The 25,050-nt window shown below is 52.0% G+C and overlaps 1 protein-coding gene across 1 annotated transcript; it reads right to left on the reverse strand.

The window, feature by feature from the left end:
- Window positions 1-1,486: 1,486 nt before the first annotated feature.
- Window positions 1,487-24,676, reverse strand: IRF8 (interferon regulatory factor 8). Its single transcript, XM_072731381.1, has 9 exons — window positions 24,587-24,676; window positions 20,897-21,071; window positions 15,700-15,883; window positions 12,916-13,004; window positions 11,388-11,493; window positions 10,203-10,250; window positions 5,308-5,694; window positions 4,531-4,646; window positions 1,487-3,763 (listed from the first exon to the last, which is right to left on the reverse strand). Exons 2-9 carry the CDS (start codon window positions 21,068-21,070, stop codon window positions 3,587-3,589), a joined length of 1,281 nt encoding a protein of 426 aa, XP_072587482.1. The 5' UTR covers window position 21,071; window positions 24,587-24,676; the 3' UTR covers window positions 1,487-3,586.
- Between the last annotated feature and the right edge of the window lie 374 nt (window positions 24,677-25,050).

Consider the following 25,050-nt stretch of genomic DNA (forward strand, 5'->3'; position numbering starts at 1 on the left):
CCACGGTGGCCTCTCCATGGAGAGTCGCCAGTCCAGGAGCACGAGGCCTCTCCTAGGACCCCAGGCCTTGCAGATCCTGTGGATGCTGATCCCAGGGCAGGGGTAGCATCTTAACCCTCTGGACATGACAAAGGAAAACCAAAATTTTCCATCCCTAATGGATTTTACAGAAGTTAGTGCACCAAGGGGTGATCACTCAGAAAGTGATAGTTGAATTATCTTCATAGAAGAAAAAAAAAGTCTTGATTTGCATAAATGTTTCTAGAATATGAAGAGGGAAGGCTGCTTATTTGACCCAGTGTCTCATGAGCCCAGTCCCACGGGCTGCCCTTGGTTTGCAGAAGCTTCTCGTCCAGAGGAGGTCCTACATTTCAAGAGTCAGGTCACCTCTAGGACCCTGGGGCATTTTCAGAACTCCTGGCCATTCCTGAAGTATTGGGTCCCTGAACCTCCTCCTTGGCAGATGAAAGCACCCCAGCCTCCCTTGGCCCTATGGGAAGCTGAGTGAGAAGGGTCTGTCCACCACGGTCTGCAGAGGCATGCTGAACTCCGGCAAGAAGCAGACTCTGTCCAGTTTCCACATTTGACCCTGAATCCACAAGCAGAAAATGGTTTCCTGATAAACAAAGTTCTGGTTGCAACATGGGGGAATTAGGGTGACTCAGTGAGATTTCTAAGAGAGCCAATGACTGGCCAGCAGCCACCCCTCCGGGGGTCATTGGGCCCCGCAACCTCAAGCCTCGCAGCCAGGCCTCATCAGATAGCCTCTCACCCCAAGCTGTCCCAGGACACTAATGGCCACAGTCCACCCCCCATGGGCCCTGCCTTCATTCCTTCATCTCTGTGCCGAGGATGAGACCCATCCCAGGCTTACGGGGCTTGTCTGAGGAAGCCTGTCACCTGTCAATGGAGCATGGTGGGGAACGCTTGGGAACACCATGCCCCCTGGGTTGGCTGGGGTCTGGGCCCCCCTGAAGCAGACTGATCTGTCCTTGGTTGTTCAACAGGTACCTCTCATGAAGCAACCTCCATGATGACCAAACTAGGCCCCTCCTGTCCCTGCTGTATCCCCTAAGAACCCAGCACAGTTGAGTATGTGTGTGAATGGAAGGATGCACATCCCCATCATGTGTGGCCAACCCAGCTCGGGGTCCAGCACCTTCCAAGATTGTCCTATCCCCACCAACCTCCTCCTCCCTTCACACCCTCTGCACTTTCCTCCATCAGCTCACACAAACCCAAACAGGCTCCCGGACCTCAAAAAAACAACCTAGCATGCCCTGCATTTTCTGCATCCAGAAAACTCTCTGACCTACAAGCCTCTATACCTTTTTGCTGTTGTTTTGGGGATGAGAGAAAAACAAGCAAAAAAAAATCCTTGAATCCTCCTAGCGTGGCACTGTTTCAATTCCCCCTTAAAGGACCCAGAATCAGGTAAAAATGATGAAATATTTTACAGTGACTTTAACAAAACACAAAGCACGAATCAGCTTTTTAAAAAGCACTTTATTAAAATAAAGAACAAAAAAGATCAATATACATTTTAAATGGATACAAAAATAAATATTCATTTAGCATATTCAAGATAAATGCTTTACCATTTGTTTGAGCTAGACACCGAAACCCACTGTTCTCTGACATACTTTTAGAAAACAGACCTATTATCCTTGATAATGTGATGCTGGCTTTGTTGGCTAAAGAGGAAAAGCCACTTTTTTTTAATTTCCCTATGTTTGCAGGTGGAATCAAACACTACCCGAGGGGCCCAGGATGATGGAGTCTTGCTACACACGCGACGCCTACATCACCTTCATGAAAGTAGCCATGGGGAAAGGGAACAGGCATTGGATTTGAAATTAGGGACCCATGGTTACTAGGCTGCCAGGCTGGCTAAGTTGGGGCCCACAAACCCCAGCTTCTCTCACATGGCAAAATGAGTGTTGACAGGTAAGGCCCCTTCCTGCCCTTTCACAGTGAGACTGAGCCAGGGTGGCGGCAGCCAGTGATGCTGCTGCTGGGTTATAAAGGAGAAAGAATGGGGCCAAGGCTCTTCTCCCCACCCCACTGAGAATGGAGGGAAAGCCAGCAGGGCCTCCCCTACCCTGCCTGCTGTCCATACTGAAGATGGAGCTGGCTCCTCCCACCCCTGCCACACAGTGGGCACCTGCTGCTGCTCTATGCTCACCCTGGCTGGCCAGCCTCCACCAGTTCCTGCACAGCACACAGGACACACAGCCAGGGAAGGGGCACCCTAATCCCCAACATAGCAAAATACAACTCCCCCCGCCCCCCACCCCAGAAAAAAATGTTCAAATGCTTTTTAATCATGAAAGTGGTTTTAGAGCAGTCATGGAGATGTGTTATATGCACAAGACAAGGTCGGTGGGAAGGCTGACCTGCCCTTGCCATTTTGACATATTTCGGGGTAGTCACTGTATCTTAGTCGCTAGGAAATAACTTGAGTCCCAGCATAGGACCCCTCTGAAGAGAATTCAGTATGACCTGAGGCCATCTGGCACTTCAAGGAGTCCTAGGGAGGGAGAAGACACCATCCCTGCCACTGTCCACCCCAGGACCAGGGTAGTGGTGAGAAGCGCATGCCTCTCATCCACATCCTCCAATCCACCCGAGCCACACCCACCACATGCTCAACACCACCAGCTGGTCTATGGGTTCACTGAATCGAAGGCACAATCTACAATTACTTTTTGCGTTTGTGGTTTATAGCCTGCTCACTTGATAAAAAAAAAAAAAAAAAAAAAATTCAAAGCAGTTTACAATAGGACATGTGAAATAGGACAAGTAAAAGTATGAATATTTTTTAAACAGGTCAAAACCATTTAGAAGAAAAGAGCAAAGTATCAGGGATGATTTAATTACAGAAATGAAAAAAAAATTTAGCTATAAGCTTCCTGGCAGTAAGGCCCAGAGGGAAAATTGTCATGGTCTGAAGGTGAGAACACACCAGTTCGTCTGGTGCTGGACACGCCCTCTGGCAACGTGTCCTGGGAGGGACGTACATTCCTCTAACAAGCCTGGCGTTATGCTCTCACTTGCTAAAGAGAGGCTGTTATCTAAGTATTTCTAAAAAATCTTATTAACATGCTTCACAGTAAAGGCACTCCACATCGAATCAAGCATATGAAATCATCTATCTATAGCTCTAACACAAGGTAAAGACAAAAAAGCAGCCTTGTTCTGACAAGCTGATCTGAGATTTCAAATCTTTTTCCCCGGAAGCAGCTATGGGCTAGGAGAATTGAATGCCAAGTCTTTGGAAAGATCATTTATCTCTGAACGCTGAGAGAATCTGGCAACTAATGATAATTAGGGGAAATGCAGGGAAATAAATGTTTGAATCACAGATTATAGTTACAGCATCCAGATCATTTGGTGCAGGTTTCAAAGTAGAAGTGTGACGCGACTGTTTTTAAACGTCAAGTCCTCGGGGAATGCCCTTACTAAATTAAGAGCAGAGTGAAGCATCCCGCCCCAGGTCAGAGGGATCCACATCTTTAAATAATTACAACAGTAATTGTAATAATGAAACATGAGGCATGGGCAGAATGGGGTGCCCAGGAGAGGCTTAAACCGTGATTTGCTGGTTTTCTCTGAAAAAAGGTCTCTGGTGTGAGGCACAGATGTCTGGAAACATCCGGAAGACCTGGTCTGGCTGGGATTCCTCAGGAGGCTGCACCATCGAGCTGGCGCCACAGCTCTTCCCAGCTTCTTCCACCAGCTGCCGGGCATAGAGCTGCTCGATCTAGATGGAGGGGCACAGTCAGACGTGGAGGTGGGAAGTCCACTGGGACGGTCTCTGACTCTAGCCAGGTCCTCTCATTATCCAGTCCAAAGCTATCATTGAGAACTGCCCCAGGAGTCCCCAGTGAATGAGCCCCAAATAGGCAGGTGCATGGAAAGGGTAAGTGATATTCCTGCAAAGACTCCTATGTACAGTCCCAATGCAGTCCCAAACTGGTAGCAGCCAGTGTCCAGAATTCCACCATTAGAGTGGAACTTCTGGACTAGATTGCGTAAGGGCTTGCAAAGCCTTATCTGTCTCTCAGACCTTAAGTCAGTTGAACGTAGAAAGGTAGAATCTTGCTAGGGGGTTTTGACTTAAAAAAAAAAGGCAAGGGGAGGGATGCCTGGGTGGCTCAGTGGTTGAGCATCTGCCTTCAGTTCAGGGTGTGATCCCATGGTCCGGGGATCGCGTCCCACATCGGGCTCCCTGCAGGGAGCCTGTTTCTCCCGCTGCCTGTGCCTCTGCCCCTCTCTGTGTGTCTCTCATGAATAAATAAATCTTTAAAAAAAAAAAGGCAAGGGGAGAACACATAGATTGTGAGTCCCAGAACATGAGAAGATGGCTCGAAGGTGGCAAGAATCTACTAGCTCCACTTGAGGTCTCCCCAGGCCTGCCTCGGCCCACAGGTGGAGTCCCCTGCCCCTACTGCCTGTTCTCCAGCCCAGGGATAAGTGGAGTCCCGACATGGGGGCTGGGAGATGCAGCCCGAAGCTGCCCATTCTTACCTGCACCAGAATGAGTTTGGAGCGCAAGGGGGTCATATCTGGAAACTCTTCTCCGAAGCATAGCACCACCCTGCTGTCGGGAAGCCGACTCTGGTGGTTATAGAACTGCTGAAGCTCTGGAAAGACAAGGAAGGGGTGCTGTCTATCTATCCTCTGCCCCAGTGGGCGCCTCGGGGCTTTCACACCTGAGCTCATGCCACTTGGCCCACCCTCTGCAGGGCTCCTTCTCCAGGGAAGCCACCTGCCTCCCTCGGGAGTTTGCAGGCCGGGTGGCAGGAGACCTGACCCAAGCTGGAGGCCGATGCCGTTACAGGTGGAGGAACAGAGAGCAGACACAGGGTAGGGAGGTGGCCTGCCTGATTGCAGCCACCCTGACCTTCTAGGAGAAACACAGGACGGGATGCTAAGCCTATGTATGCCCCACAGAACAGCAGCTCATGCATGCCATTTCTGTGTGCCAGCATCGTCCAAGGACAAGGTACAAGGTCACCGTGTCCCAGAATGTGCCACATGGATCCCTGGGGACCTTGCAAGCTGGGGCGGGGCCTCTGCATTTCTAACCAGCTCCCAGGACCTGGGACAGTCCACAAAGGAGCTACAAGGTGCTAGGGTCCTTAATCCTCCCAGCAGGCATGAAGGCAGGGCTCAAAGAAGTTCCCCAGGATGGTTCAGCAAGAATGCACAGCCCAGGACTGGACCCAGGGGGACACCCCTGCTGTGCCCAGGAAGGGGGCGCGATCACGAAGGTGCAGGGCAGCAGGTTGCAGCAGTACCGACCTCGGAAGAACTGGCTGGTGTCGAAGACCTTGACCACCTCGTCACGCTCCAGCTTGTTGGGCCTGTCCTTGCACACCACGGCATTGCCGCTGCAGAACACGCGGCCCTGACACAGCCGCCTGACAAGCACGCCCTGCCGGCTGCTGTGCAGGAGCACGCCGCGCTCCAGGTGCCCGAACAGCTTCCGCGTCACCTGCCGCTGCCGCTCGCTGGGGATGGCGTCCGCTGGTGGGAAGCGCACCAGCTCCAGGCCCTCGGGACTGTACAGCTTGGCACTGGGCAGGCCTGGCTGGCTCAGGGACAGGCGGCAGCCCTCGGGGCAGGTGGTGGTGGTCTGGCCCACCAGCTTGCCCCCGTAGTAGAAGCTGATGACCATCTGGGAAAAAGCTGCAGGAAGGAGGGGTGCAGGTCAGGGGCTGCAGGGAAGGGGCCTCCCCAGCAGGTCTTTTCTTGCTCCCCACCAGTGTGTGGGGGGTGGTAACTGCTTGTGTGCCTGGGACCTCATGCACCCCTTCTAGAAATAAAGTTTTTACAAGTATGAATGAATACACAGAAGGGCTACGGAAACCAATGACTCAATATAAAAACCACTATGGTGCTCTCCACTCTCTGGCAAAGGTCACAATGACCCGTACAATTTAGAAGTTAGTGAAATCGCTCCATCTCCCAGCTACTGCGTAATTCTGGTAGACAAGGTCCTATAACACACACACACAGGACACACCGTATACACTGTTTTCCATGCTCTGCAACAATGTGGCCCACTCCCTAACTCGTAACAGACGCAAATGCTAGATCAGGACTCCAGGTTAGGAAATATATAGAGACGCGATCTTTTCTTGACAAATTCACAGTCCCCCTGGGGTTCCTTGGATTTTAAATCATAACTCTCCCCCAAACCCTTCATCTAAACCTGTTCTTGGAAGAGTCTGAAAAATGTTCAAATTAAGCCAGTGTTTCCCTGAATCAGCTACGTTTAGGATTGAGGGCGGGTGGCAGGGACACAACATGAAGTACACGGAAATACTATTATTCCGTTTTCAATATTCTCTCAGGCTCGGGTCACCTCAAGAAGCAGCCTCAGCTTGGTGCTGACGGATCCTTCACAGGAAACCCTGACCGACTCCTTTTTAAACAAAGGGAGAAAATGGGTCTCTCAGCCTCGGGCAGGTGGTGTCGTCGGACCAGAATTTCTGAACAGTGCTTTGACCTCTAAATTCCTACTTACAGCAAGTGGCACTGGTTCACCTTTTACAGGCATAGATGGTCTCCATTTAAAATAAGTCTTAAAAAGTGACACTTAGTGAAAAGTAGAATGTTAATAGTAGAACAGGTGGTATCAAGATATGAAAACCCACTGCAAAACGTGTGGTTCAAGTGACTGAAGTTTGGGAACCTTTAAGCTAGGGAAGGAATGAAGACAACAGCTAACTTCCAGGACAGTCCCAGCGAAATCTGCATTTTAATATCCTTAAACTATAAGAACTACATGCACTATCAGTGAACTTGGTGAGTTTGGGGCACCTTCTAAGTGTCCTAGATCTGTCCTGGGATGCCCCCTTGGAACCACACAAACTGTGAGCTGCCCAAATCCATGGTGACCCCTAGAGTTGTGCAGTGCACCACCCACACAACTGTGAGGGGCAGACATATTGGGTGGTCACCTGGGTTAATGCTGCTATGTACCTATAATTCCTCGGACCCTCCCACTCACTGGGCTCTGCTTAAAAATCATTTGCTCAAAGAATAAGACTCCCGCTACCGTTCACAGGCTCCACGTTCTTCCATTTGGAGTTAAATGGCATTCTAGAATCACGCAGGGTTGGGAGCTTCAGGTGTTCCGATCTGATTCATGTGACATGTGGGAGGCCCAGGGAGGGTGGGGGGTCACCTGGCTGTAAGTGGCAGCGCCAGCATCTGACCACACGTCTGGCTATGCCCTGTTCACCACCCCGCCCACCATGCCAAGTCTGTATCTGCATCTCCTGATGACACACTCCACTTCCTTCACTCCACAACAATTGCATGAACTTTGTCCCAGATGAAGGAAACACTCTGGATGACTCTGTCACCATTCTGCACCTCCGCTCTGCCACTGCCAAGGCTTTCTTCCTACCACCACCTCTGGGCCAGTGAACTGCTCCCTTGGGAGCGGCAGACAGTGTTCCACAGATGCCTGGGGGAGGCCATCCTGGTGACCCCAGTGCCACAGGGCAGCTTAGCTTGGGGAAGGTTTGCGCTGGAAGGGCCTGAGTGAGGACCACTGCACCCAAGAGGTAAGCAGCAGAGGCCCACGGAGAAGCCACCACTGAGATCACCATGTAACTCCAGCCAGCCCTTCTGCAAGTCTCAGCAGCCAACTGTGACCTGTCCTGTCCCCCCCCCCCCCCAACAGCCACCTGCCCACCGGGGGATGGCCTCACCACAGTGGCAGCAAAGCAACGATGCCAGGAGCAGAGATGTCCTGACATGGGAGCCCAACTGTGGGACCCGAGGCAAGCAGTTTCATCACTCTGTGCCTCAGTCTTCCCACCAGCAAAGAAGAGAATAGCAGGACCCAACCCCTCAGGTGGCTGAGGACTGCATGAGCTCACGTTTGTGCTTAGCACATGTAAGCACTGCACCAGCAGCTACTACTACATAAATCAGAGTAACAGGACAAGAAGCTAGCTGTGTAGATGAGACTCCTGAAGTTCTACATCCTAATTCCTGGTCTATGCAGCATATACCAGGAGCTGTCCTCACGTGCTGTACCTACCTGCACATTTAATGAGGTAGAGGCTCCTCATTATTATACCCATTTTCCAGGTAAGGAAAAAGGCATAGACAGGTTAAGGCATCTGCTCTGATGGCACAACTGCTAAGTGGGGGAGACCGGACTCACTCGTTTCCCCAGCACGCCCATTCCACATCTGGGTTCTTTAGCACTGAGCCCCACTGTCTGATTTCAAATGCCGCCTGCCCCCCCAAACATAGTGAACACAGTTGAGAGCGCGCATAGGCAGCCATGGGCACATTTAGATCCACCAGGGCAGTGGGGTATTGTTAATCCAGAGTTATGGTCAACATTTCACTTGGGAAGCTTTCACATAAAGATCAAGACTTCTGATCTCCCCAGGAAGGTGGGGAAACTGAGGCTGGCAGTGTCTGAAGTCTATTGGGCACCAACTAGCACTGAAGAGACCAGGGGCAGGGGCCTTTCCACTTCGCAGAGGAGCCCGGCACTCCCACCACCCTTCACCCGCCTGTTCGCTCATTATCTCGCCCCTGCAGCGCTGAGAACAGGGGACCCCTGCCATCGACTTATTTACACAGGTTGGGGTGGGGGGGGATGACCTAAACAGAAGCACCAAAGTTCACAACTTCTAGAAGAGTGTTGTAGGATTTTCTTTGCATGAAGCAGTGTTGTGGGTTGCTTCACTCACTGTGTGCTTCGACAGCTCTGGAGCAACTGAGCACACTTCCTCCTCACCCAGATGCCTCAGCCCTGCACCCGGCTCCCCACTGAACCCAGAAAGCACTGGTCAGCAGACTCCCCAGGCCACAACCCAGAGCTGACTAGGTCAGAGGCCTGACCCCGTGAGCCAGGGCCTCCCAGAGCGGGGCCGCTGCTGCGTGTGCAGGCTGCAGCCAGGTGCCTGGCTTTGAACCCAGCAACCTGCTCGCTAGCGGGGTGACCCTGACCAGCAATTTTACCTGTAAGCCTAGGTTCCCACATCTGGGAGGCCAGAGTTGTGACAGTCCCCTGCTTGTGGGGCTGCTGTGCAGTGATAGGAGTGCTATGAATAGGAACATCGCTTCTCTGTCATTTTCTTGCCTGGGTGAGAACCTGCCTCCACCACCCCAAATACTTGTTCCATTTGGGCCTCAGTTCAGACACCTGTCTGAGCCCCATTTCCCTCTCTGCACCAAAAGGCCTCTGGTCCCCCAGACCTAATGTTCTGTGGCCCATCCTGATGATTAAGGCTGTTCACTTCTCACAGACCTGCAGCTGTTGGGGAACACACCAGTTTCCTTTGCTCTAAAGACACTGTCAGTGAGCCAGAATGCAAATTCCAGGGGCCACTGGCAGGACGTCTGAATCCCCAGCATAATGAGACAAAAATGTGTCACAGAGGCCATCTCCACCTATAAGGGACAGAAGCATGGATGGGACAGTCTGAGGCTATATCCTAGCTCTGCAGCCCATAAGCTGTGTGACCCAGGGCTTCTGAGCCTTGAAGTGGGAACAGTAACAGCACTTGTCTATGAGTGATGGAAGGTATAATGAGACGTGGCCATGAAAGTCTCAGCACTGATTCTGGCACCTAGTCAGCATTCAATAATGTCAGCCACCATCATCATCGTCACCATCCTCACCACCACCACCACCACACCATTATCATCCCCACCCCACCACCACCATCATCACAATCATCATCCTCATCATCACCATTAATTAGTATTATGAACTTGAGTATGGAAGAGAGTCAAGGAAATGGACGCTGGTGACAGACACTGGTGACGTTTGTTGACCAATGACGTCCCTACCAGAAAATTTTAATCACGCTACAGTTAATCCTCACCATACACCAGTGAGGTTCTGAGTAGGTCCATCACTCTGCCTGGGGTCACACAAGAGGGGCAGAGCTGGTGATGAGCTGTCCACATGCTCTTGCTCCTGCATAGTTATGCATAAAGAGCCCTTTGGATCTATTTGTTGGTCCAATCTGAGAAGAGCCTCAAGAAGGCTAGGCCCTTGCTTTCTCCAACAGAGGAGGAGGACTTGGGGTCCTGACTTTTGACACTAGATCGGCTTGTCCTGGACCCTTGCAAACCCACTGCAGGTCCTTTGAGCTCTGCCTTGGAGAGTGCCCATGCCCCACTCTGCAAACCCACCCAGAGCACCTCCGTACCTGAATGGTGCGCATCATAGGCAGTGTACCCCGTCACTAGTGGGAGGCCTGCCAGAGAAAGAGAAGAGCAAATTCAGACGCAGTCGTGTTGGGGGGTGAGGGGAGGAGAACTGGCTCAAATGCTCCCTTCTCCAGAAGTTTCTTTAAAAGCCACAGGCTTCTGCGGACTTTGGGATTTCCCACCCCCCAGCACGGTAACCTATGTTTCATAAACCAGACCTCAACTCAACCAGCAAAGAGGAGGAGGAAGCGTCCTCTGTGCTGTGGGATTTCTGACCAAGTGTCAGTGTGACGCTCTCAGCCCACATCTCCTCCCACCCCAAGGCCTGCTCTAGAAATACTACTAGGCTGCGTGCCCACCAGCCAGGCCCCATCTGCAGGAGGGGCCCTGGGGCCCTGAGCTCACTTTCCTTGAGGGGCCATCACAGTGCAGGGAGAGGGGACTCTCCTGGGGCCCTGGACACAAACCTGCCCCCCCATAGCCTGGTGACCTTTGAAGCCAGTTGGGCCACAGTCACCTCCGAATCTCCTGCAGAGTAACAGTAGCAGAAAGAGGCTGAGAGAGCAAACACAGAAACCCGCACTCGTGGAGGAGGGTCACATAGTGGAAAGTGAGCGGGTGTGAGGGAGATGGCATCAGAAGCTAAGTGATGCATGAATGCCTCATTCAGGCCCGTGACCCCTTGGGACAAGTCCTGGTGTTCCCATGAGTGGGCTGAGTCTCAAATCATGTACACAACCTCCCCCCATGGGATTCACATCCAGGGCTCCAAGTGAGTGGCTGCACCGACCTGGCCCTGGGCTCCCCTCGGCTCTGAGGGTCCCTAATGATCTAAGAGAGTAGCTGGCAGGCCCGTGTGGTGAGGTCAAGTGCAGCTGAGAGCCCCTTCTCCCCTCTGGCCTAGGTAGGGCTTGCCACAGCCACAGGAGCATGGGGGCAAGCAGACCGCTCCTAGGGGAAGGGTCTATGGGCCTTCCTAAGAGGCAGTAGTGATGGCAACCAGGGGTACCTCTCTGGGCTCAGTTACCTTCAATAAAATAGGGATCACGTAGTACCATGGCCCTATCTGCCCCCGGCTGCCTGAAGGCAGAAAGGAGTGAACACTGTAAACCACTCAAATAAGCCCCAGTCTCCCCCCGCCCCATGTGGGAAGGGGGGGGCGGCTCCTGAACTCCCATCCTTACCTGCACTGGGCTGCTGCACCCACCAGTCTGAGAGGAGCTGGTTCCTGCAGGCCTCCGGCGGGGAAGGGCTCCTTTTGACCACCCCCATGTAATCGTCCACAGAGGGCTGCAGAACAGGGGCGAGACAGAGGAGCACTGTGGTCACTGCACTTCCAGGGTGGGACTCTGGGGTTGGCTTAGACTTAACCAGAGCCATACAGTCCCCTTTATCCCACGACAAAAGAAAAATATTACTTTGCATCTTGAAAGATCCAAGACAAATCCAGCAGGCTTAGCGATCAAGCCATGTGCCTGAATTACAAGCCTCCGCAGGACCCCTAGAAAGCTTATGGCCTTTCTGTGAAACCACCTGTTGCAAAACAGAATGGCCAGGTCAACCAGCTGCTCCGATGTCCTGGAAAAGCAGACAGGTTCTGGGACACCCATGAACAGTGGCACTGGACAAACTCTGCCATGACTTTGCGAGTCCTGCTTAACACTCCACCTCTGGACTTTCAACCTCTGACCCATTCCTTAATGGATGCTGATAAATCTGATCAGCAAACATTTTGAAATCTGCTTTTCTTGGGATCCCGTTGTGCCAACCCAACCACCTCACTCTCTTAGCCGAGTCAGCAAAAAAAAGCCTTCTATAGAAAATGGGACGTTGCTGGAGACATGAAGCCAGGAATTCACTTGGTCTGCTGCCAGAGACCACCCAGAAACTCAACATCTGCCATCCGCAGAAGCCTCAGGCCGCTTAGGGTAGGCTGCATGTTGTTATCTGCATTCACTGACATCCCAGCTACTCCTAAAAATTCTGCTATCGCCATGTGAGTATTAGGAAGAACTTCTATAGCACCTATACCACCTTTTATAAGAACCGTGTGGGATTATTTTAGCTATGAAATGTACACCTGGTAATACCCATAAAAACAGAGGGAAGAGGCTGATGTTAACAGAAAAGGGTACCTGTATAGCTAAAACCGGTAACCAAAAACCCACGTGTTTTGCCTTAAGGAGACCCCATTAAGTCTTTACTTATAGCCTATTAACTATGAGTTTACATACAATTCTAATGAGTGTGATTACAGGCCTTTCCAATCCGACAAGGCCTACCAGCTGCAGATTGTAAGACAGGCAGCTCACCTGCATTGAGAACTAGCACCATCAATTATCCAAGTCATACAGACAATCCCAAACTGCAAGGCAAGTTTACTTACATTTATTCACTGTGGCCTAAGAAGCCAAGTGAATACATGATGCATTTTTTATGACTGCCATTCAAAAAGTTTAAAATAGGACACATTTACAGCTGGAGCAAATGTCAGCGGCACAGAACAAGTTGCTCAGCCCGACCCTTGGGATGAAGTTGGGGAATGAGGTGAAGGGGCTGGCCAGACGGTGGAGGCCAGACTCACCTTCCATCCCAGGAGTGGAGAGATGCTTCCCGAGAGAGCCAATGGGCTCTGGATGCCCTGCCAGGGCAGGAGAGATGCCGTCCCTCACCGAAACCCACATGGCTTCTGCAGCCAGGGCTGGACCTTACCTCCTTGATGAGCTCATCGATTTCAGAACGACCACACTCCATCTCAGTGATCTCGCTCACACAGCCAGGAGTCGCCATGCCTAATTTGCCTGTGAAAAATTGGACAGACACATGACAAATGGCCCTGTGGTATCACAGCCATCATCGAAGCCATAATCAGTGTTTTGGGGGTTTTGTTTGTTTTAATGTTGAGTTGAAAGAAATAGAAGAAAGAAAGAAAGAAAAGAAAGAAAAGAAAGGAAAGGAGAGGAGAGGAGAGGAAAGAAAGGAAAGGAAAGGAAAGGAAAGGAAAGGAAAGGAAAGGAAAGGAAAGGAAAGGAAAGGAAAGGAAAGGAAAGGAAAGGAAAGGAAAGGAAGGAAAGGAAAGGAAGGAAAGGAAAGGAAAGGAAAGGAAAGGAAAGGAAGAAGGGAGGAGGGAGAGAAGAGAGGAGGGAGAGAGAGAGAGAGAGAGAGAGAGAGAGAGAAAGAAAGACAGAAAGAAAGAAAAAGAAAGAAAAGTCAGTGAGTATCTTCCCTGGTTTGGAAAAGGCCTAGATATTTTTTCCCATGCTGCTTCAGTTGTCTGATCGGCAAAGTCAGAGGGAGAAGTCGGTTTTGTTGCTTCTAACTCAGAGGACAAGGATGGTGGTGTGGCCAGGGCCCCATTTGCTGAGATGGAAAATGAGTTCCTATCAGACATGCTTCACACCAGGCATTCACCACCCATATGGGTTACATTTACAAGCCAGGCTGTTTGAAGATACTCAAAGATTTCCTGGCAAAATGTGTGTGCAGATTGGAGTCATTTTTTAAAGTTAATTGACAGGAAATGTCTCTGTGGCCTTTCCAAATATACAGCGTGCATCTGAGTGCACACACCAGGCACACGCACACAGCGCACCAGGATAACAGGCTCCGTCAGGCATGGCCTACAGGCACATAGTGGCCCACAGCAAGCACCCCACACCAGGCTTGTGTCCCCCCCATGCATCACCCCCAGGCCAGAGATCCGCCTTATCAAGGGATCAGTGTGCCAGGTTTTATAACTAACACACACCTAACCGACCCATTGTTCCATCCTGACTGAATCTTGATTCTACTTTGACAGACTCGAGAATTCGCTAGAAGCTGCTGGTGGGGGAAGTAAGGGGTAGAGGGGGCACCCCCAGTGTAGCTTGCAAACCACTCAACTACAGAGCAGAGTGGGTCCATTTAGACATTATGCAAATGCAGCGTCCCTCTGCCGCCTGAGAACCTGCTGCTTCTCTAACATCCATCCTGGCAGGTGATGCTGGCCGCACCCCATGCTATAAACAAGCTGGGCTCACCTGCCAGTTCAGGCTTGGCCGATCCTGGGGGTGGGGGACGAAGAGAAACTTCTCCATTCCCTCAAATCACAAGTCATTTAGTGTTGATGAAATATTATCCAGGACTTGGAGGGAGGACGGAGAGATGCCCCTGCTCCCCTGCCCCCACAGAGCATTGCCTATGAGACCTCCCTGTCAAGGTCACCTGATTGTCCAGGGGAAGGTCAGTTTGTTTGACTCACTACTGACTACCTGGGTTTCAGGGTTCCACTAAGTCAGGTGCTGATTTACACACAATTAAACTACAGAAAACCAGCACCTCAGAAACACCCCCCCCCTCCCGAACTATAGTGGCTCGCCAGGGTGGGATGCCCATAGGCTGGGCCCATGGATGGTACATCACCCAAGCCACATCCTTGGCCACAAAATCTCTGTCCTTCCGGGGAGGAAGAGCTAAGGGATTCTGAACCACGCTCACTACAGATTTGGAAGAGTCACAATTTTAGCTTTTTTTTTTTTAATTCTCAGTCAACATTTTCAACCTTCGCCCAGTAGGAAGAGCTCAAATTCAGATTGTCTGCACAGCGCCAGAGTCTGGGGGCTCTGCCTCTCTCAGGCACCCTGGGCTACTAAAAAGCTTGGGAGAAGAAAGTAATTAGGCTGTCATGGTCTGGTTGCTACATCTCATGGCTAATCAATGTGTCTGAAGAATGTTCTAAACCAGGGAAGGTCACAAGCTGTCGTGTCAGGGCCACTCTGCAAAGGGTTCTGGAGCCCAACCTGAGCCCACTGCCTCCTGGCTGAGGTTCAATGTCTGACCAGGGTGTGGAAGCTGGGCAGTGGCTCATGAGGCAGGAGCCTCCTGCTTTAATCCCTTCACAACTGCTATCGGGATTCTGGAGCTAGAACACCCATGCAAATCATCACATCCCAGAGCTCCCGAGTAGAGATCAGGATCTAACCATGTGCTGAGGCATGTCTGCTCCCTGGCAATGAAGCCAATGGTGCCACCATCCCCAAACGTGTTCAAGACCTTCACCCTCAATCCTTATCACCAATCCATCCACCCACTGACTTTTTGTCCCCTATACCATCCCCTAGCCCCCTCTGGGAAGCACTAGGAAACAAGGAATTCCTCATCCATCCACCCTGCCCAGGATGCTTGCTCCTGCTGACAGTGCCATCGTGCCTGGGGGCGGGGGGGGGGGGGGGGGGGCGGTTCCACAATGGGCTCCCGGTCTGATGGCAGGGAGGGTGAGCAGCAGGAGGCCACCCTTGAACCACCCCTCCCCATCCTTTCCTCCACGGGCATAGCCTCTCTGTCCACTGGGAGCAGCCACCTGGCCAGCGGACAGCGGCTGAGGTCAGGGCAAAGAGCTCTCAAGATCTGCTTATGCAGAGGAGAGGACGGGCCTTCCACCCCAGACCCAGGCTCTCTGGTGGGGGGCTGCAGGCTGGCCAGCCCCTGCTGGGCTCAGCGCCTGCCATGAATAATTACATTTTTGCTCCTCCTCAGGGACAATCCGGTAAACTTTGTATGGCTCAGAGATGTCCAGCTGGGACCGGTCTGTCACTTCCTCAAAATCTGGGCTCTTGTTCAAAGCACAGCGTAGCCTTGTCTTCCAAGTGGCTGGTTCAGCTTTGTCTCCTTCCTTAAATTTCCCTTTGAAAACTGCCCAGGCCTGAGAAAAAGAAAGGAACACATGAGATAGGCAGCCGCCCTGCCCAACCACAGATGGCCACGGCCATGGTCAGGACCGGCACATGCTCACAGTCCTGACAGTCGTCTCTGGGCATTGGCTCTCATTCCAGGACTTGCAGGGCTCAAACACCTCAGTCTTGAGAAGACCTGGGCCAGAAGGCCCACTGCCCCTGCCTGCCCCCAGGTCATCCAGCTGAGCCAGAATCCAGCCCCTGCCCCTGGCTCCTCCACACACACATGTCTAGGATCTGCCCCCTGTGGAGCCCATGGACCCGAGGGCCAGGAGGAGCCTGAGGCCAGCTAGTATAAAGAGGAAGTCGCACATGGTTTCAACTACAGTGTTCAAAATAAAGAACAATTTGTTGCTTTTTCAAATCAACCCCTAGCTAAAATTTAGCATGAAAAGGGAACAGTTGCAAGAAGTCTGACTGTGGTCATCCAGGCCCTGCTACTTTTAATAGACATTGTGTTTTGCATTTTGGCTTGTATTCGAACCTTCCCTGCCCCACTGCCAGGGCCCTGTTTGAAAGACAACGAAATGTTTTCTGCCTCTCTCGGTTTTGCACAGCTGTTCTTGACCTCTCCAAACCTCACAGTCTCAACAAGGACCAGACATTCAAAGCTGGAAACCTATAAAAGCCACAGTGCAGAATGGGGCAGAACTTAAAAAAAAAAAAAAAAGAAAGAAAGAAAGAAAAGAAAAAAGCAGACAAACACATGAATGGGCATAGTTTCAAGATTTCAAAATTGGAATCCAGACACACCAATGGAGGGGGGCACGGGGGCTTAGTGCTGTCAGGTTAAAACTTTGGGTAGCAGACAAAATCAGAGCCACCTGGTAGCCAACGCTAATACAAGGGCTGGAGGATTCGAATCCTCAGCACCACTCAGGAAGACGCAAGTCTTCCCAAGGTGACCCAGTCCAGAGTTCCGCTGCAGCCAGTGTCCTGGAGCTCAAAGCCTGCACCAGTGCCCCAAGAGCTCGAGAAACACAGATCCTTGGGCCTCAAGCCCTGAGATTCTCATCCGTAAGCATGGGTTAGATCTGGGAAACTATCCTCAGCCAGCATCCCTGGGACTGGTGGGCGACCAGGGAGCCACACTTGCAGGAACTCCATGACACCCCAGCTCCATCTCTCATGGTCCAGGCCTCCTTTCCCACACATCCCCTCTGTGGGGGAATGTTCCTGTTGGTGCACAGAAGCATCACCCCCTTCTTTGACACAGACATAAACCTCCCTCTGAGGTAAAGGGCTTCCAGTCCCTGCCAGTCTTTAACTGCAGCACTTTAACTGCATCGCAGACCATGTGTGCATTTATTTTTTTCAAGGAAGGCAAACCACATTCACACTGAACACTAATTTCAAAGTTCTGTTATGTTAAATCAGTTTCTCTAGCTCAGAACTACTGATACCAGGGGTTGGATCATACCTTGGGGTGAAGCCATCCTGTGTGCGGTTGAATGTCTAAGAGTATCCCTGGCACACGAGATGCCGGTTGTGGCAATCAAAAATGTCTCCAGGCATTGCCAAGTGCACCCTGAGGAGGTAAACTTGCAACACACTCCCCCACACCACCCCACTTGGCAAACCACTGGGTAATAACCCACATTACAAGTGGGCCTTGAAGACCTTAGGTTCAGAGGCAATGTTAGGATCAGCTGGGCCTACTGCCCTGTCCTCCATCAGGGGCTCACACTCACCCGTGAAGAAAGCCAGGACGCCACAGAGCAAAGCGGGGACCCTGTGGTTGGGAGGTGCCGGGGGTCAGCATCAGGTACCTTGCTTCCAGCACTGCCCTAGGCCCTTTCAGGGGCTCTCTAGCTGGCTCTAAAATATCAGCTTAGCTGCATGATCTGTCAAGACGCTTCTCAAGCTAACACCAGAGGGAGCGGAGTGATTCCAGAGTCCACCACCGCTGGCCAGTCTCCACCCTGCCCTGGCGCTCAGCAGCCATCAATAAACCTGTGGCCATGGATGACTCCTGACTGAACGTTATTGTCTCATCTCGTGTTTTAAAAATCAAATGTGGAGCACCAGGGTGGCTCAGTGGTTGAGCATCTGCCTTCGGCTCAGGTTGTGATCCCCGAATCCCAGAATCCCAGAATCCCAGGATCGAGTTCTGCATTGGAGCCTGCTTCTCCCTCTGCCTGTGTCTCTGTCCCTCTCTTTGTCTCTCATGAATAAATAAATAAAATCTTAAAAAAAAAAAATCAAATGCTATTTTTTTTTTTTCCTCAAAGGCCTACTGAATTTGAAATACCTGTACTACTAAGTAAGTTGTAGTTCATTTAGGCCCATCACAATGCTGGTCAACGGGAGATATGACCATCGGCTTTATGAAAAGGATGTAAAGTACTTTTTTAAAAACAAGTACGAGTAGGTATGAGGGCCTCCGTATACTCAGGGATGGTACAAAATGAGCTCAGTCTTTTTCAATCCCCTGTCTCCGGCTTACACAGTGAGGCTGGCCACACAATCACACCTGCAGACGGTGAAGAATCTTCTGGTATTAATGGCTTCTTACGCTCCACTAAATTTTCTTAACTCACTGATTTTTGAAAGGTTTTCTTTGGCCCAAACTAAAGGTTCTCTACTTAACCAGAAAACCCATAAGCTGGCTCCATCCACCCAAGGCCTGACTGTGGGCTCTTGCCCCAGCAAAGGTGCGTCTGGGCATCGCAGGGATCCACCCTCAGAGGATAGCAGCCAGCTGGCAAGACTCTGAGGAGCGCCACGTGGGTTCTTCCCTCATTTCTCACCAGTGTGCCACCCTCCCCGTGGCCACCAGCCCTGGGGGGCGCCCACATCTCCCTCCCACCCCGCTCCTGCTGAGATTGTGGGCTCCTTTCAGATTGCCACACTGAGCGACTGCGTAATGAACGGAAGCATTGGGAATCTTGCACATTTTTCTCAACACTGTTGAAACGGCCATGGAGAGCATTGCATAAGACGTATAAATCTGGGGCTGGCTTTATTTCATTACCCCTAGAGCCTAAGTTGAAACAGGGAGCAGGGTGAAAGGAGAAGCCTTGCATGGCCACCAGGAGCCACAGGCAGGGACAGGCCACCTACTGGCCCAGCCTCTATCCCCTCCTGGAGGTTTCATTGATGGTCACTCACAAACCGAGCCCTCAGCACCCCACACATCTGCTTATGTCCATTCATCCTGGTCATCATCAGCAACCCAAGAGATTCTCAGTGAGGAAGGGGCAAAAACTACCGGCTTGAGGGCAGGCATGCTGCCAAGCACGCTGCAGATCCCAGGATGGCCCCATAAGAAGGAACTACCTGGCCCTAGGTGTCAGTGATGCCAGGGCTGAGGAGCTCGGGCTCGTAGCCATCTATCACCTAGAATTCCCAGTGGACCCTGTGGACCTTGGGCACTGCTCAAATTTAGCTGGAGTCTTTCCCAAGAGAGGTTCATACTGATGCCAAAGGCAAAATGCCTCTACAAAAGAGGCATCCACAGCATCACCAAGAATGATAAAGGAGCAAACAGTAACACTGCAAATCCTGGCAGGACCCAGGCTCTGGACCTGATGAGAAGAAATCTGCTGGACACTCGGGCTACACAGGGCCCCATGAAGGTGAGTGAGTACAAACTGTCTACATGTGTCCACTCTCCAGGGAGAGAGCTGGTAACTGACCAAAGAGTTCTGTGACCCCAGATCAGAGATGTAACAGAATTGTAACAGAAACGTGGAGCCCACTGCAAATGCCACACAGAGACCCGAAGGGCCAAAACACCTCTGAAGCCAGCTGTGACCTACTTGTGCTCCACTCTGGGGCCAAGGCATGATCTTCCAAAATTTTTGTTCATTTGGATCAGAGGATTGTCATCCTCAGTCATCCAGTGCTGCTTAGGGTCCTGCACACCTGTGCTCCCTCCCTCACCACAGTCTGGGGGCCAGTGCCCTCCCTTCTACAACTCAGCCTGCCCCGCCCTCCCTCATCCTCACCCACTCTCCCCTCCCTGGACCCTGAATGCCTGCAGAACTAGAGGGGCTCTGAGCCACCTGTGGTGCATCTGTTTGCCATCACAGAAGCCGGGGCTCACCATGACCCAGGGATCCAAATCACCCCAGGTGGGGGAGCTGCATTCCTGGAGCCTCAGAGAAGCCCGCAGGTGACAATAATCCACAGGGGACTCTGATAACCCAGCTGGGCTGCCCTCGCTCCTGCTCCTCTGCCTGAATGTTGGTGGAATGGCAAGAAACCTCTGCTGGTTGGCACTTAGGGTTGGGAGCATGGGCTCATGGTGGGGCTACCTGGCTCCACTGCCCAAGAGCTGTGAGATCTCGGACAAGCTCCTTGTCCCTGGTGCCTGGACAGGAAAAGAACAGCACCCACTGTAGAGGAGCGTGCAAGAGGAGAAACAAACATGTGGGTCAGGCCTGGCACACAGTGAGCTCTCTTGCTCAGAGCTGCTGGTAAACAGCAAGCCTCTCCATGCTTGGGCACTTCTTATTCTCAGGGGAAGGAAGACTATTCTTAGACCTCTGCTGCAGGTTCAGGACACCCCACATGACCCGGCCCCGGAAGCAATGACAGATGGTGTCTCTCTTGTCTGAGCTGACGCTATATTGCCAGGCAGAAGTAATAACTTTGAAAGTACAAAGACTTATTATGCCCTTCCTAGAATTCGTAATGGAATTTAGATGGTAACCCGGTGAGGGTAAAGGTCTGGGTCTCAGGGCCTTGCATGAGTCCTCTCTCTCCCTGACTGTCAGCCTCATGCAAAAGAAAGGGTAGGTGGGGAAGGGCCCTGGATTACCCCCCCGCCAGGGAAAGGCCAACGACAGCCAACTGACCTCAAAGGGGTTCAGTCACACAACAGGTGTGTGGAGACACACTCAGCACTCAATCTATGTTTCTTTAACAAAATTAGATGGCTTTTCAAGCAAAGGAGAAAGATGTCACTCAACGCCTCCGTGGGCCCGAAGGGAAGACAGCAAGTGCTGGTGATGTGGGATAGGAGTTCCAGTCTGTACCTTAAAAATGGATGCATCCACTTCCTGGTTATAATCTTGCTTGCCAGCATGTTTCCAAGGGATCCTGAACATGCTCTTCTCATCATTTTCCCAAATCAGCCCCGGGTACATGTTGCTGTCAATCTGCTCAATCAACCACTGCCGAAGCCGCCGGCCACCGTTCCGGTCACACATCCTTGGAAAGAAAAAAACACGTTCTGTGAAATTACAAATATCATCTCATTAATCACAGCACCCCATGTACTTGGGAGTCCAGAATTGCTGACAGCATGATCAGAGGGCTGCAACACAGGTGCTAGCCTAGGGGGAAATCCACAGACCCCAGGACCCTGAGCCACCTGCCGTGGGAAGAGCATGCTTCCCTGGGCCCTCTCAGTCCTGAAAACTGAGACTCTGTGGGGCATCTGCAGCTGCCCTGCACCATATACCCACCTGTCCTAAGGTTCTGGCTGGTTCTGCTTCCACCATTCGCCCCTTGCTCCATTCCGGACAAACACAGCCACGTCTAAGAGCACCATTCCATTTTTAGCATGACGTGGGGAATAATCACTTTTATTTAATTTCCACGTCCTTTAATAAGCAGCTCATCACTCTCAGAGCCAACTCTATCACTTGATGCCCAGTCTGACCCGTGTCTATTGGCAAATAGGACATCTGTGTGCTCCAAAAAAGGAGATCCTCAAAGATAGCCCTTCTAGATTATTCCTTCAAAGCTGGGTTAATGATAAGAGCAAGAGTTTGTGATTGAGACAGAGCTAGAGTCCCCTTGAGACCCACCATCTCCCAGCTGGGTGACCCTGAATCATGATTTAACCTTGGGAGTGCCAGCCAGGGGGACTGAAGCCCTAGAGTAACTATCAGTACTGGGCATCCTTGTGGTGAAGGTTCAGAGGATGCATATGAAGCACCTGGGGCCATGCCTGGACCTGAAAAGATTCTAACAGATGCTATTGCCCCAACTTTCTTGCTCAGGAACCCTTACAACCAATTGGAACAAAAAGGAAGATCAATTGGGGCCATAGGACAAAGCAAAGTCAGCTGGGCTAGACTCTTCCAGAAGGCACCAGGATTTGGGGACCTCACCAGGGTACCCAAAGACATCCTCTAGAAGAAGACTGTTGCCAGAAGAGGCAGCTTTCCCAATAGCAAAGAGAAAAAGAATAATCATGCCGTATCGACTCACAGCCCACATTTACAAGAACAGGGGTGGAAATCCCCTAGACAGTTGGACAGACGCCCACCAAAAAAAAAAAAAAAAAAAATTCTATTCTTCTGATTAAAGTGTGACCTCTTTGGGCAAGCAGGTGTGAAATAATCAGTAGTGACAAGACATAATGTCCCCAAGAATATGGTCACATCCAGAGCCATGCTGGTCCATGAAGCAAGAAGTACAGGATTTGGAAACCAGCCTCCCTACAGGTGTGGGATTGGAAAGGGGGCCCAGGTCCTGGGGAGAAGGAGAGTCCCAAATGCCAAATGTGCCTTTTCCATGCCCACAGGTGGACGTAAATGGGGTGAAGCAGGTGGTGGAATAGGAATTGGACTTGGATTTGGAAAATGCAGACCCAGCAAAGGCTTTTCTCCAGCTAGGCCTTGGGAAAACCACCTGAACCTCTCTGAGGCTCTCCTCCCCTGCAAAGTGAATGCACCTCAAGCATCCCAGAATTCCAAAACAGCCCCTTATGCTTATATAAGTACAGATTTAGGAGGGCAGAGCCTGGGTGGCTCAGCCAGTTGTGTGTCTGCCTTTGGCTCAAGTCGTGATCCCAGGGTCCCGGGTGGATCTTCATGTTGGGCTCCCTGCCCAGTGGGGAGCCTGCTTCTCCCTCTCCTCCCTACTCATGCTCTGTCACTATCTCTGCCTCTCTCTCTCTCAAATAAACAAATAAAATCTTCATTAAAAAAAAAAAAAAGATTTAGGAGGAACACCTGGTGAGAGAAAGGAAACATGCCCCAGAAGATAACCTAGCACAGTACTGATTCCTGCAGGCCTTCTTGGAGGAAAGACAGAAGAATCTCGCCTCCCTTGAGGAGTGAGCTGTGTGCAGGAGGAGGGTGAGAGGGGCCAGAACACAACAGAAGCGGTGGTATCTGCGGATCTGTCAATTCAATGAAATGTGCCCACTTATTAGGACTTTAGTCACCCTCTTAGCACGAGGTTTATAAACCAGAGTCCGCGCTCCGGGAGCCTCCTGAAAATAAAAAGCAAGATTTTGTTTGTATGGGCGTTTTTCTAGAAAGTGGGTCAACACCTTCTTATCAAGATTTCTAAGGCACTCATGACCCCCAGAATTGTTAAGGACAACTGTCTTGGTGATTTATAAGGACAGGAAAAGAGAAAAGAGAGAGGGCATGGATAGGAAGAGTGAATCACAGAATAGGAAAACTGGACAATACTTTAGAAACCATCTAATCCAGCCTGCCTGCTCACAGGAGGAAACACTGAAGCCCAGAAGGGCACCCTGACCCCCAGGCACCCCAGCAGACTCTTATTTTGCTTGCTCTGCAGAGAAAAGCCAAGGTCACGTTACAAGATCTAAGCACATGGCCAGTCCCACCTGAATTTTCATGGAGAGCACCTCTAAGATTCTAAGTGGCAATACAAGCCTAAGATTCTAGCTCCATGACCCACAATGATTTAGTGACCGCTAACCCATTAATCCCGTCAAGTGTCAAGCCAGAAAAAAATTCATAAGCCTGGTCACATGTTTATAACTTCCTCTTCCTTGATTTTTAGATAATCATTCTCTTTAAGGGCCAAGTCCTATCTGGAGCTAATCTGCATCCCAATAAATGCGTCCCAGGAATCAGCTTCCCAGGCGGGAGGTGATAAAAAACTGCCCTGCCCCCACCCAAGCCAGATTCCAGGATGTGCCTAGGAGGTGCAAGACTCACCTCCCACACCTCTCAGGGCCCCGAGGTGGGGCGGGGAGGTATTTGCCTGGTGGCCACACAGCCCCATGTCCTCCACCCCTAAACCAAAAGCATCAAAGCTATTTGTCACTTTGGCCTTAGTCTTTCTGAAATGACTGAACCACTCTCAATTCTTTTCTTGGAAGAGCCTCCCATAATCTCAAAGGGCATGCTCAGAACCTTCATTTCAGGACCAGCTCCTAACTCGGGTTTAAAAGAAAGAAAGAAAAAAAAAAAAAAAGTATGTTACATCCCCCTACAGGTTGAAAGGACAGTTTAAATTCTGGAACATTCAGCCTCCAGTCTCTCCATCCAGCAAGCACTCCACAGCCCTGGGGTGAGCAACATACCTCAACCGGGAAAGTCTCCCCTTTGCCTCGAGGCGCATTTTACGCCCAAATGCCTTTTAGCTGTGAGCCCTGCAGGGCTAGGGCTCTCTGGGCAGGGACCCCTGGGGTCGGACGGGTGCGGAGGGCGCCCCGCTGCGCCAGCTGGCTCACCACCCCGGGGGTCACTGGGCGCTTCCCAAGCGCTCCTCCGGGCAGCAGGACTTGGGCGGGACCGGAGGGCAGGTCTTGCAGTAAAGAGGTCGGTCCTCCCCCTCCTGAGAAAGGCCATCCTAGGGCTTCCACGCAAGCCAGACTTTTAAGAAAAATGGGATTTTGGAGGGGCAAGCATCAGCCGCCGGGGGACCCGCCGCCCGCGCTCCGCGCCTGGCCTGCGGGCCTGGGCTCGGGAGGGAGAGCCGGGACCAGGAGGCCGGAGCCCGCCGCCTACCTGCCGCCGCGCGCCCAGCCCGCCGCCCGCCTTCGGCGCCGCCGCCCGGTTCCCACGCTCCCGCCGCCGCGCTCCGGGGATGCGGCCGTGGCTGGGGCGCCGGCGCGGGTCTAGGGCGGGGGCGGGCCCGGCGCGCGGAGCGGCGGCCGCGCGGGCCAATGGGCGCGGGCGACGCGCCGCGGCCGGCCAATCAGCGCGGGCGCCCCGCCAGCGCCCCCCAATGGGGGCGGCCGGCCCGGCCGGCCTTCTTCGAAGCGCTCGTCTTTCCGAGAAATCAGTTTGCGCAGAGGCGGTGGCTGACGGTCCGGGTGTCCTTCCGGGGTCTGCGTCGGGGGTCCCGGGGGCGGCGCGGGGCGGGGGTGTCCGCAGAAATTCCCGAGGGGCCGCGGGGGCGTTCCTGCGGCGGGGCCCGCGGGCGGGGCGCGGGGTGCGAGTCCGATGGCGGCAGACGAGGTGCTGCCGGC

This window comes from Vulpes vulpes, chromosome 12 (genome assembly GCF_048418805.1).
Source record: "Vulpes vulpes isolate BD-2025 chromosome 12, VulVul3, whole genome shotgun sequence".
In the NCBI taxonomy this organism is placed as follows: domain Eukaryota; kingdom Metazoa; phylum Chordata; class Mammalia; order Carnivora; family Canidae; genus Vulpes; species Vulpes vulpes.

Coding starts and splice junctions, on each gene's coding strand:
- IRF8 (XM_072731381.1), bottom strand. CDS start 21,070: ATGTGTGACCGGAACGGTGGCCGGCGGCTTCGGCAGTGGTTGATTGAG. Junction 15,884..20,896: donor TGGATGCATCCATTTTTAAG/GTACAGACTGGA, acceptor TCTTTTTCTCAG/GCCTGGGCAGTTTTCAAAGG. Junction 11,494..12,915: donor TCGATGAGCTCATCAAGGAG/GTAAGGTCCAGC, acceptor CCTGTTCTGCAG/CCCTCTGTGGACGATTACAT.